Source organism: Mesoplodon mirus (genome assembly GCF_964341445.2).
Source record: "Mesoplodon mirus genome assembly, chromosome: 3".
Lineage (NCBI taxonomy): Eukaryota > Metazoa > Chordata > Mammalia > Artiodactyla > Ziphiidae > Mesoplodon > Mesoplodon mirus.
The window spans coordinates 5,720,520-5,732,521 of NC_138978.1; the positions used below are offsets into that span (position 1 = coordinate 5,720,520).

Here is a 12,002-nt window from a genome sequence, read left to right on the forward strand (position 1 = left end):
TGTGTATGTTTCTTCACGTTCCCAAGTGACTCCATTCAACTAGCTGCTCTTCTGCATTCACCTCGTGTTTCTTGCAGGTGAAATCGTGCGTGAGCAAATGCGGAATTAGTGTCGTGCTCGAATCGCTCCCTTACGTGTTAGCCACTGCGTTGTCAGGGCACACTGTAGCAGTAGTGACGGTGCCAATTTTATTACAGATTAAACACGTCCCTGTTGTACTGACGTTTCACACCCTATTTGCTTAGTTGTATTCAACCACTAAATATGATGAAACACTTTTGTCCTGAACCCTAAATGACCCCAGCTTTGACTGTTAGATTGTGATGGGTAAGCTATTCGATGTACACAGACTTTCTGTCTGTTTAAAATTAACCTTAGCAGGCATCACGTTTTGACCGAATTAAAATGTGGTTAATAATGAAAGTTAGGGCTTCCGTGGTGGCGCAGTGGTTGAGAGTCCGCCTGCTGATGCAGGGGACACGGGTTCGTGCCCCGGTCCGGGAGGATCCCACATGCCGCGGAGCGGCTGGGCCCGTGAGCCATGGCCGCTGGGCCTGTGCGTCCGGAGCCTGTGCTCCGCAACGGGAGAGGCCACAACAGTGAGAGGCCCGTGTAAGGCAAAAAAAAAAAATAATGAAAGTTACTAGCTTTGGCTGCTCAGAGGCCAGGTCCCTAGGTGAGATTTCTGCCATGGCGTATAGACTTTGTTCCCTCTTTAATATGTTAAGTGGATAGTTAATTAGGTATCTGCCTTTAAACCAGTCTTTCTGGTTTCCATAGCTCCTCGAATCCCAGTGGATAAAAGAATTTTTACCACAACACACACCCCCGGGTGTGTTTTTCTTGAAATAGATGAAAGGTAAGTACTTCTTTAAGCCTAAAAGAAATTTGTTTCTGAAAATAAATAAAAATATTTAAAAGTTTTACATAACGTTTAACATATGTTAAACGTAACGTGATAGAGCTGAATCTATTCATTTGAGCATTTGAGTTTTGTTAGTTTGAAATTTGTGTTGTGTAAATTTTTTTTAATTTTTATTTATTTTCCTTATATATATATATTTTTGACTGCGTCGGGTCTTAGTTGCGGCACACGGGGTCTTTGTTGAGGCACACAGGATCTCGTCGTTTCATCGTGCAGGCTTCTCTCTAGTTGCGGCGTGCGGGTTCCAGAGCGCGTGGGCTTTGTAGTTTGCGGCATGCAAGCTGTCTCACTGAGGTGTACTGAGCTCAGTAGTTGTGGCGCGCGGGCTTAGTTGCCCCGCGGCATGTAAGATCTTAGTTCCCGGACCAGGGCTCAAACCTGTGTCCCCTGCATTGGAAGGCGGATTCTTTACCACTGGACCACCAGGGAAGTCCCGTGTTGTGTAAATTTTTAATGTAAATATCTTGCATGTTATAGTGCTAAGATTTACACATTGTCATATTTATTTCAAAGCTTTAGGAAAGTCAGAAATTATTTTTCCAGTTTGCACAAGAGGACAATGAACGTGGACCACATAGTATTAGATGACTGTGGTCCAAATGAGACCATGACTCTGGCCTCCAAGTCCTATTCCAGTGTTATTTCCACTAGGCAGGTGCTTCCCAAATAGTTTATGATGAATTTTTATTAGTCTGAAGTGAGGGGGGAAAAGAGAAAGAAAAATAAGGGAGATTCTTTGTGTGTGTGAAGAACTGTTACTTATTTTGAACTTAACGTCCTTCCTGCTTTTTTTTTGGTTATTAAAATAGTCTTTCTTATTTAAAGAGTTAGTGACAGTACATAATAGTTGTTGCTTATTGTTGTTTTTTTAATACCTTTATTTGGAAAAACAAAACATTGTTATCCCCTGTTCGTACCCTCCATTTCCCCCCGCATTTATTTAAAAATTTTACTTATTTGTGAGATCTGAAAATCTGAGAACCAATGTACCGTACCACCGATAAGCATAAGCAAAAATGTCAAAAAACCTGGCACAGTTATGATAGCTATTAATTTTTTTTTTTTTTTTTTTTTTTGCGGTACTTGGGCCTCTCACTGTTGTGGCCTCTCCCATTGCAGAGCACAGGCTCCGGACGCGCAGGCTCAGCGGCCATGGCTCACAGGCCCAGCCGCTCCGCGGCACGTGGGATCTTCCCGGACCAGGGCACGAACCCGTGTCCCCTGCATTGGCAGGCGGACTCTCAACCACTGCGCCACCAGGGAAGCCCTTAATTTTGGTTTTTAAAAAATTTTAACATACAGGGAATTCCCTGGTGGTCCAGTGGTTAGGACGCCATGCTTTCACTGCCGAGGGCCCAGGTTCAATCCCTGGTTGGGGAACTAAGATCCCACAGGCCGAGTGATGCGGCAAAAAAAAAAAAAAGCTTAAAAAAATTTTTTTAACATTTGGAAATGGGTTTATTACCTATTTATTACCATTTAGTTACCCTGAAACTAAACAGTAATTAATGAGATACTTTATATAATCTGTAGAAAGTAAGAAAATTTTTGCTGAAGTTATTCTGAAAACAGCTTAAGTTTATTGCATTAGAAAGTATTTTTGAATTTGTACACATAGAAAATGTTTTTGGAGTCAGTTTTGTCTAAATCATCTTGAGTGTCTGTACGTCAGAATTTTCCCATGAACCTTTATCCTACAAATGGCTTTGTGACTGGTTGTCTATTTGATATCACCTTTCAGGAGACATTGTTTTTGTATAATTTTAATTATTCTGTATAAATTTGTAGTCTGCTTTATTCATTTAACATCATAAGTACTTCTATGTTGTAATGTGATCTTTGTAGACTTTTTAAAAGGCAGCGAAATGGAGGGCATCAGAGACCTTTGAGGAACTTGTTAACAATATAGACTCCTAGTCTTACCACAGAAATTCTGATTTAGTAAGCTTGCGGTGAGCCTGCAAATCTGTTTTTTTTAGAAGTTTCACAGGTGATTTTGATGCAGTATGTCAAATGACGAACACTTCTTAGATTGTGTATCTATTTCCCCACAATATAGGCACTTGGGTTGTTTGTAGCATTTATAAATGCTGTAATGAACATCTTTTGCATACCCTTTGTCATATTTAGAGCTTAGCTGAAAAGTACTGTTGGAAGTATATAAGGTATGAGTTATTTGGTGCGTGTGACATGCTGCCTTCGCTGTGTCTGTGCTCAGAGCAGTGCCTTTGCTGGGTTACCTACCTCAGGATCTGATTGGAACATCCATCCTGACATACCTGCACCCGGAAGATCGTTCTCTGATGGTCGCCATACACCAAAAAGGTAAGGACCTACTTCTTTATAGGAGGACATTTTTTTTTCATTGATCTTTTTAAGTTTGTCATTTCATTTCTCACTAGAGGGTCTCACAAGCTCTAATCGTTAGAGCTTAACCTTTAACCAGGTAAGCAATGTATTGGAACTGCTGAAACCATTTTTTTTTCTATTTTGACATTCTAGAACATTTACAAATAAATGCCTTAAAAAAAGACATATGTAATCAATATCCGTGTTAAATAAATTCTATTTTTGTCTTATTATTTTATATAGTCTTGAAGTATGCAGGCCATCTTCCCTTTGAACATTCACCCATTAGATTTTGTTCTCAAAATGGGGATTACATCGTATTGGATTCCAGTTGGTCCAGCTTTGTGAACCCATGGAGCCGGAAGGTTTCTTTCATCATCGGTCGGCATAAAGTGCGAACGTAAGTCAATCAGTTTGCGTATTTTCTAAAAAATCTTTTTCCAAATAATGTTCTTTGGCCCATTGATTCCCCTTTGAATCAACTGACACGTGAACTAAACAAAGGACAGGTTTTTTTCAGTGCTTCTGGAAGACAGTTTGGCAATAAGTATCAAGGGCTTTATAAGATTTCTACCTCCTTGGCCTAACGATTCCCTTATCGGAATATTCCAAAGAAGCCGAAATACAGAAAGTCTTATAAAGAAAAGACAGATTTTGCAGCATTTTTAAATTGTAATAGCTTAAATGTCTATCATTAAGTAGATTCTGAAATATCTGCTTGACATGTTATTGGTCAATAAAAATTTTTACAGAGAGTATATAACTTGGGAAATTCATATATTAGATGATGTAAAAAGCAGCATACAGAAGTTTTTATACAGTATGATTGTAATTATGTTTAAAACACGAACACTATGAAATAGGAAAAAGAAGATTAGAAGGAAATAAAATATACATTTTGGTTATGTGTGGATAGTGGGATTTTGGGTGAAGTTTTGTTTTTTTTCCTTTTCTGAATTTTAAGGTTCTCTTTAGTGAGCATGTAAAATTTTTTATATCAGCCTTCTGCTGTCAAATTCCACTTATTTGTGTCAATTTTATTAAATCTTTTTTTTTTGATGTGGACCATTTTTAAAGTCTTCGTTGAATTTGTTACAATATTGCATCTGTCTTATGTTTTGTTTTCTTTGGCCTCGAGGCATGTGGGATCTTAGCTCCCCGACCAGGGGTTGAACCTGCACCCCCTGCATTGGAAGGCAAAGTCTTTAACCACTGGACCACCAGTGAAGTCCCTAAATCTTTATTTTTAATATTTAAATTCTTTCATATTTATTCTCCTGCCAGCATGGCTGACCCAAGCCTGCTTGATTGTTGTTACCTGTCCATATAACAACCTTGCAAAATGGATCCAGAGCAACCTGGACCACGGTTCTTGTAATCTGAGATACTCCTAGTCCCTGGACTTCGTGGTCCATGTAAAATTGACCTATAGGTTTCTCAACCGGCCCATCCCATAAGTTTCCTTTTGATGTCTATTTCTTTTAAGAGTGGAAATTATACTTAACTCTTCAGTGTCATGCTGAGATTGAGCAACTCTGTCTTTTGTATTTTGTTATACAACTTTGTACGCAGAAGCATAAAACTTCTGTGTACAGAACAGTACATCTCCCAGTAAGAGTATTTTATTACGTGTTATATTGTGATAGAGTGATGTTTTGGCCATGGTGAGATAGGCCTCAGGTTGCTCTGACCTTGTTGTGCTCCAGGGTTTGGCCTCTCAGCAGAGCAGGTCTGCTGCTTTAATGGAAGAATCAGGCTCCTTGCCGCCCTGACTCATGAGGCTGATGTATGGTAGAAAACTAACTGGATAATTGAGGTAACGAATATGACTGCCAAGGAAGTGCTATTCATGCTGCTCAGAAAGGACTTTTTTTTTCCCCAGTAGGGAGACCTCTTGGGAAATGAAAATAAAATCAGATGGTTGGGGACTTCACTGGTGGTCCAGTGGCTTAGACTCCGCCCTACCAATACAGGGGGCCCGGGTTCGATCCCCGGTCCGGGAACTAGATCCCACGTGCCGCAACTCAAAAAAGGTCCCGCGTGCCACAATTAAGACCCGGCACGACCAAATAAATAAACAGATAAATATTTTTCAGAAATCAGATGGTTGCTTAGGATGACTATAGGAAACCCCAAAGCAAGTACAGTCCCTCTGATGAGACGTCCATCTGGGTGTCTGTTGACCGGTCTGAGCACCTCCCTGTCAGTGCTAGAGGTGCATCCTAGGTTCATTCTCCAAGCCATCCCTTCAGTTCTTCGATTAAAAATACATGGAATAAACCGACATATTAGTACTCCCAATGTTTTCAGCGTTTTTTAAAGTGACACCAATAATTGCATCTCGAGATCCAGGATTATATGAGGGAGAGGGTTTAGAGGCTAGTAGGTATTAATTTCTCTCATCGAACCGTAATTATCTATTTACTGTTTATAAAATTATTTTAATGCATTTATTCCTTCAGTAAGTGTTTACGGCCACCTGCTGAGTCAGGCGTTGTGCTAGGCTGAGGCTGAGGTTATAAACAGAACAGACGTTCCCTTTGCCGCCCACCGCGTATGGGAGAACGGAAAACAGCAATGGCACTGTGACGCGCAAGCAGAGTTTTGGAAAGTGTGACGGTTGAAGTAGGAAGGGGGCTAGGGGCGTGTCCGGCTCTCTCCAGGTCCTTCCCAGCAGCTCTGTGGGAAGGGAGGCTAGCTGCCGTTACCTCTGATTTTACACACACACACAAAAAAAAACCCAAACAAACCCGCATTCTGTGAAACGGAGTCACTTTCCCGGCGATCACGGAGGCAGGACGTTGCAAAGTGGAGACGGACACCAGATTTCCTTCTTTACTCCTAGACCCGTTTCCTTCCGCCGCCGCCGCCAACGCTTCATGCCGAGCTTGACACCATTTGATGAAGGTGGTGAATCCTTTGAGTTCTGTAATTGGTGATTAAAAGCCCAACTTGGTTTTGTCGGAAGGGTCACCCCTGGGAACATCCACATCTCATAGCACAAAGCAGAACGTTCTGTTTCCACTCAGCATTGCACTTGAACAGCAGCCCAGACGCCTCTGGAAGACATTCAGGCTCACAGCGCACGGGGATGCACTTTAGCCCCCAGGGACCCTTCTTTGACGCGGCCACGCTTTTACATGCCGGGGCCCGTGGGAGGAGCTAACGGAGCGTGGGAGGAGCCTGACTCCCAGCGGCAGGTGGGGGAGGGCGGGGGCGGAGGACAGGAGGGGCACCTGAGACCTGAGACGTGCCAGTGTCAGGCTGTCGTCCAGGTGCAGCTGGCCCTCCGCGTCCCGCATCGCGGAGCCGGTGCCTCCGGACCGGGCCTGGCGCCTCCTAGGGTCTGGGGCGGGGGGCCTGTGCCGGGGACGCGGCCTCTTCCTGACGCTTCCCGTGACCCCGCTGGCGTCCCGCCGTTCCTGTTAGGAGTTTGGGGAAGTGTTGCCGCGTGTCTGAGGTGTGAGAGGCAGCGTGCAGGACGCGTAACAGGAAAAGGAGGGAGAGCCGGCTCGGGGTTCGCGCATGTGGCTTTAGGCGCGACCCGGCCGCCTGACCACGGCAACTCGGCAAGTTTCTTCACCTCTGCCGGGTTGATTCCTACCTCCCAGGGTCGCGAGGACTCAGGAGGTGACGTGTCTGGCCCACGGCACTTCCGATGTTAGCAGCACTCGTGAGACCGAAGTGCTGAGAGGCCGGACAGTGTGGTGGCCGAGAGCGTGCGGCCTGGAGCCGGGACTCTGGGCCCAGGGAGCACCTGGCAGGCCCGACAGCGGGGGACCTGAGCCGGGGTCTGGCCCAGGGAAGCGACGAGGGGGTGCCTGGTGGGGCGGCTAGCACAGCGCCCAGCGCGTCGTAAGGGTGTAGAAAAGTGTCACTGATTCTCGATGTGTGTGTGTGATAAAACAGCACTTCCTGTCACATAGAGGGGCCTAAGTGAATGTCAGTCGCTTGTCTTTGCTGCTCTTTCTGTTGACGTGTCTGCCTCTCACTGTATTTCGGTGGTAGATTTCAGATGCTCTAGAATTGGGGTATAAATAAGACTGAAGATTCTGTGGCAACGACATGTTCACCACGCGGGTGGGCTGCAGAATCATCTTTACTAGGTAGCTTGAGTGATGAGGTACATTAAGCATTCAGTGTGTTTGCCAAACTTAAGGTCCTAAAATTTCTCATAGCCGGTAGGTTACTCAGTTCATGTTAAATTCTGAGACCAGTAGCTGTTGAAGGTATTTTAGTAGCTAGGGGTATACCTACCACTGATTTTAAATTTATACAGATACAGTAGAATGATTACAGCTGCAGAGAAACTAAAGAAGACAGTTAATACCTCATTTGTTTCCTAGGATTCTCTCTACCTCTATGAATAGAGTTTGAGCTTCATATTGTCTATATTTGGGGTTGAAGAGCTGCTTTGTAAAAGCATAGGTTTATTGTTTGAATTTTCTATTAAAAATCACTTTAGCCTTCGTTGTAAATGAACTTGAAATTGCCTGACTCAATCTTTCACTTGGCATCTTGTAGGAGTCCACTAAATGCGGATGTTTTTGCCACCAGAATAAAAAAGATGAACACTAATGACAAAGACATAACAGAATTACAAGAACAAATTCACAGACTTCTCTTAGAGGTAAAGTGAGAGATTAAAAAAACAAACAAACATAATATTCCCATAATTGTCTTTAATTTTAACATTCAGTCTTAGTAAAGTCACTTCACAGAAATAAACCGTGAGGAGAGAGAAATCCTTACCCTCTACATTCCAGAAATTTTTGTCTTCCTCTTTCTGTTTTCAAATTAAATTTCATTAATCTTGTTTTCCTTTTTTCTGTATTAAATACACAGGACTTTTTGTAAGAATCCAATTTAAGAAGACAAACAGAGTCATAGGAAGCAATAAGATAGAGAAGTTATTTCTAAATGAGAGAATCCTTCTTGTATTCCAGACGCTGCCAGTGTTTTGGCTTCACTATTCTTTTTAAATAATTACAGTTTTAAAGGTGGGGAGAGGGGTGGCAGGTCTCTGTATCTCTAGTCATTATGAGCCAAAGTAGGAAAAACTGCCTGTTGAAAACAAATACCGAAATGCTTTCTACTAGAGAGTCAATCAGTAAACTTGTCAAGCATTTACTGATGGTGTCACTAAAACTGTTACCCAGTAGTGTTCAAAATGTCTTTCCTACAGTCTCTAGAGTTCATAAAGTATCTCTGAGGTTCTTGGGGAAAAGTACAGTATATATTTAATTTGTTCTGTCTATTCCAAACTCAGCATAAAGAGTTAGAGTTTATTTTCATGTTTTGTTAAATTTATTTACTGTGGCTTTAAAAACATTTGTTCTAGAAATAGCCACCTAGACTAGAAAAGTAGGTTCTGCCCTTGAGAATTACTGAGATGAGAGAGGAATGTCTTTCACGTCAGCATCACCCTTCACACACCTCATTTAGGATTTCAGAAATTTTAATCTTAATTTTGTGATGACTGTAAGTAAGCTCAGAGATAGGTAATGCTGTGTCTCTCCCCTGACGGCCACATCACCTGGGGCTGCGACGGGCCCCTCTCTCTTGCAGCCCGTTCACGGGAGCACATCCAGTGGCTATGGAAGCCTGGGGAGCAGCGGGTCTCAGGAGCGTCACCTCAGCATCGCATCCTCCAGTGAGTCCAGCGGGCGCTGCGCGGAGGAGGTGCAGGAGGCACCGGTGAGCGAGCACACATGTGCTTCTGAGCATGTGTCCTTTTCTTCCTGTGTCGTTACCCGTAACGTGTCGGTGCTGGTTTTGTACCTCTACGCGTGTGGCTTCTTAGTTCTCGTCTGGAAGATCTGATCTGGTAATAGACATTCTGATCCATTCTGGTTTGGGAAAATGTCTCTAAAAAGAAAATATCACCTTTAGAAGGTGATATTTGGGTTAATTGTGTGCTTCCTAAAAATTAGCATGTTGTGGACAGGTTGCTGTAAAGCTTCACTGCTCCTCGTGTGCTGTGGTGCAGCGGGAGACTGAATTAATGCTATTACTGTGCTTTCAGTCATTCTGTCTACAGAGAACCAAAAGTTAAATGTATTTCGTTTATGTATCTTTTACTGCACATTTTTGTAATCTTTGAGACATTGTTTATCATTCTTTTCCCTAAGTTGACTTTGCAGCAGGTCTATGCCAGTGTAAACAAAATCAAGAATCTAGGCCAGCAGCTGTACATCGAGTCAAGGGCCAAATCATCAAAGAAGCAAGTGATGGGGACCGGCCCGGAACAGCGTGGTGGTGAGTCAGCAGGGTCGCCCCGCCGCCCTCATGAAGCCACGACTCTGGGCTGCTGCTGTTCAGGTTTACGTGCCCAGATAACAAAAGTAACAGTACTACTCCTAATAATAACAATGGCAGCAGCAGATACTGTCCCGAAAGCTAAATGGTATTAGAACGTAGTCACAGTGTACTTCTACTAAAGAATTGACTTTTCTGCTAATTCCACCCAATTCGCAGATTCCCTCCATATGAGCTATCTGTAAACCAAAAGAGGTGATTTTAGAATACATTTCAGATAACAAAGTATATTAAAATGATAATCCCTCCCTTTCATTTCAAACAGATGGAGAATGTTTGTGACCTAAATTGAATGAAAACTTGGCCTTTTTCTTGATTACATGTTTACTTTTCTCAAATATGAGGTAGGGAGCATCCCAGAGGAATTGAATCAGTCATGGTAGTTGACGTTATTTTCAGAAGCTAACCCGCGTGCTTCTATATACAGAATTATATTGTTCTGTATATATGAAGTTTTATAATATAGAGATCAAATTATGCTAACTTCTTAACTTAGATAGCTTTCTCTTAATTTTTCTCCTTGAATGTTAATATCAATATAATTTGGGAAGTCATTATAGATTTTGGCCACCTAAATGTCATTGATGGTCCCTACCACTGTCAAACGTGGGTGTTCTACACAGTAGGGTGACAATTCTTCTCTAAAGTCAATAGTAATAATAGTAGCTGTACTTTTCAGGACTTGACATGATTGCCACAAGAAAAATATCCAACTGCTGCTCCTACAGGTGATATCACTGGGATCCCATAGGACACCCTCCAGATACACCAAGTCCTGTCCTTTAGTTTTCTGGGTTTTTATTCATCTCGGCAGGAGGTTTCAAGTTCTTTTGCTGTAGACGTAAGGGCACAAGGTAGAAATGACAACCTTTTTTGGTCCCGTGAAACCATCAGATCTCCCCCACAAAAGAATTTATCTTAAATAGCTTTCTTGTTGTGTATCATTATTCCATATCCTGCCAGAGGAAATTCTTTGAGGAGATTGTAATCTAAAGTTTCTAGATGTTTTCTTCGTTGTCTGATCCAGTCTGTGCGACTTGCTGCTGCCTTGGCCTGCGACCACATGTTAGTGCCACAATCGTACACCCTGACCTCTGGAATTTCTTCTCAGGGTAGAAATCCTTTCTAACCTCCTTCTTTATTCCGTTTCTTATCACCTGTCATTGCATTGATCTCGTAATACCATCAGTACTGTTGTGGTTTTTTTTGTTTTTTTTTTTCCGGTACACGGGCCTCTCACTGTTGTGGCCTCTCCCGTTGTGAAGCACAGGCTCCAGACGTGCAGGCTCAGCGGCCATGGCTCACGGACCTAGCTGCTCTGCAGCATGTGGGATCTTCCCGGACCGGGGCACGAACCCATATCCCGTACGTTGGCAGGCGGACTTTCAACCACTGCACCACCAGGGAAGCCCAGTACTATTGTTCTGAAGGCTATATATTTAAGCATCATCCATATTCAGTCATTCAACATTTTATAAAATTTAAGCTATACCTAACTCTGTGTACTTAGGCTACTATTTTAGAAACTGAAATTTTCTTACTACTTAGCTATGTGCTATATTTGACTAATACACATAGGATGCCACTTTGGGGGGAAGTTATGCCATTTGGAATAACTTTGGAGAACTACTGTTATTTGGGCGTCTTGTTTTTATTAACAGCTTAAGACCTACAAGTTTAAAGAGCTAGTAAAAAAAATCTTTATTACTCTTTATTGAAGAGAAACAAGAAGGTGACTTAAAGATAGAAAACGTTGTAATTTGAATATTAGAAATTGAGTAGAGCTATACACCAATGAAAAGGAAAATACCAAATGGTCATTGTATATATATTTTATTATATGCAGAGTGCTGGAGCACGCAAGAACATAAGGTTTTAAGTATGTATGTTTACCTTTCTTATAAAGGCAGGTTATGCTTTAGAATAGAATAAGAAGGGAAACTTTTGGGTTTCCCTGATGGTGCAGTGGTTAAGAGTCCGCCTACCGGTTCAGGGGACACGGGTTCGATCTCTGGTCCGGGAGGATCCCACATGCCACGGAGCAACTAAGCCCGTGAGATACAACTACTGGGCCTGCACTCTAGAGTCCATGAGCCACAACTACTGAGCCTGCGTACTGCAGCTACTGAAGCCCATGCACCTGGAGCTCACGTTCCGCAGCAAGAGAGGCCACCACAGTGAGAAGCCCGTGCACTGCAACAAAGAGTAGCCCCCGCTCGCCGCAACTAGAGAAAGCCCACGTGCAGCAATGTAGACCCAACGCAGCCAAAAATAAATAAATTAAATAAATAAATTTTTTAAAAAAAGAAGGGAAACTTTTAAACTTATTATGGAAGGGCAAGGAACAACAAAGAGATGTAAAGTCCCATCCTCAGCTATACAGACCGATGCCAACTGCCAGAGAAGTAAT

The 12,002-nt window shown here is 42.7% G+C and overlaps 1 protein-coding gene across 6 annotated transcripts in view; it reads left to right on the top strand.

The window, feature by feature from the left end:
• PER3 (period circadian regulator 3) overlaps nucleotides 1-12,002 on the top strand; it is a 71,175-nt gene that overhangs the window by 13,362 nt on the left and 45,811 nt on the right. For all 6 annotated transcript variants that reach the window (XM_082612524.1, XM_082612526.1, XM_082612529.1 and 3 more), the window contains 6 exons: nucleotides 781-859; nucleotides 3,144-3,250; nucleotides 3,518-3,674; nucleotides 7,799-7,904; nucleotides 8,843-8,971; nucleotides 9,406-9,532. In XM_082612524.1, the coding sequence (XP_082468650.1) occupies nucleotides 781-859; nucleotides 3,144-3,250; nucleotides 3,518-3,674; nucleotides 7,799-7,904; nucleotides 8,843-8,971; nucleotides 9,406-9,532 (705 nt within the window). The remainder of the gene's footprint in view (nucleotides 1-780; nucleotides 860-3,143; nucleotides 3,251-3,517; nucleotides 3,675-7,798; nucleotides 7,905-8,842; nucleotides 8,972-9,405; nucleotides 9,533-12,002) is intronic.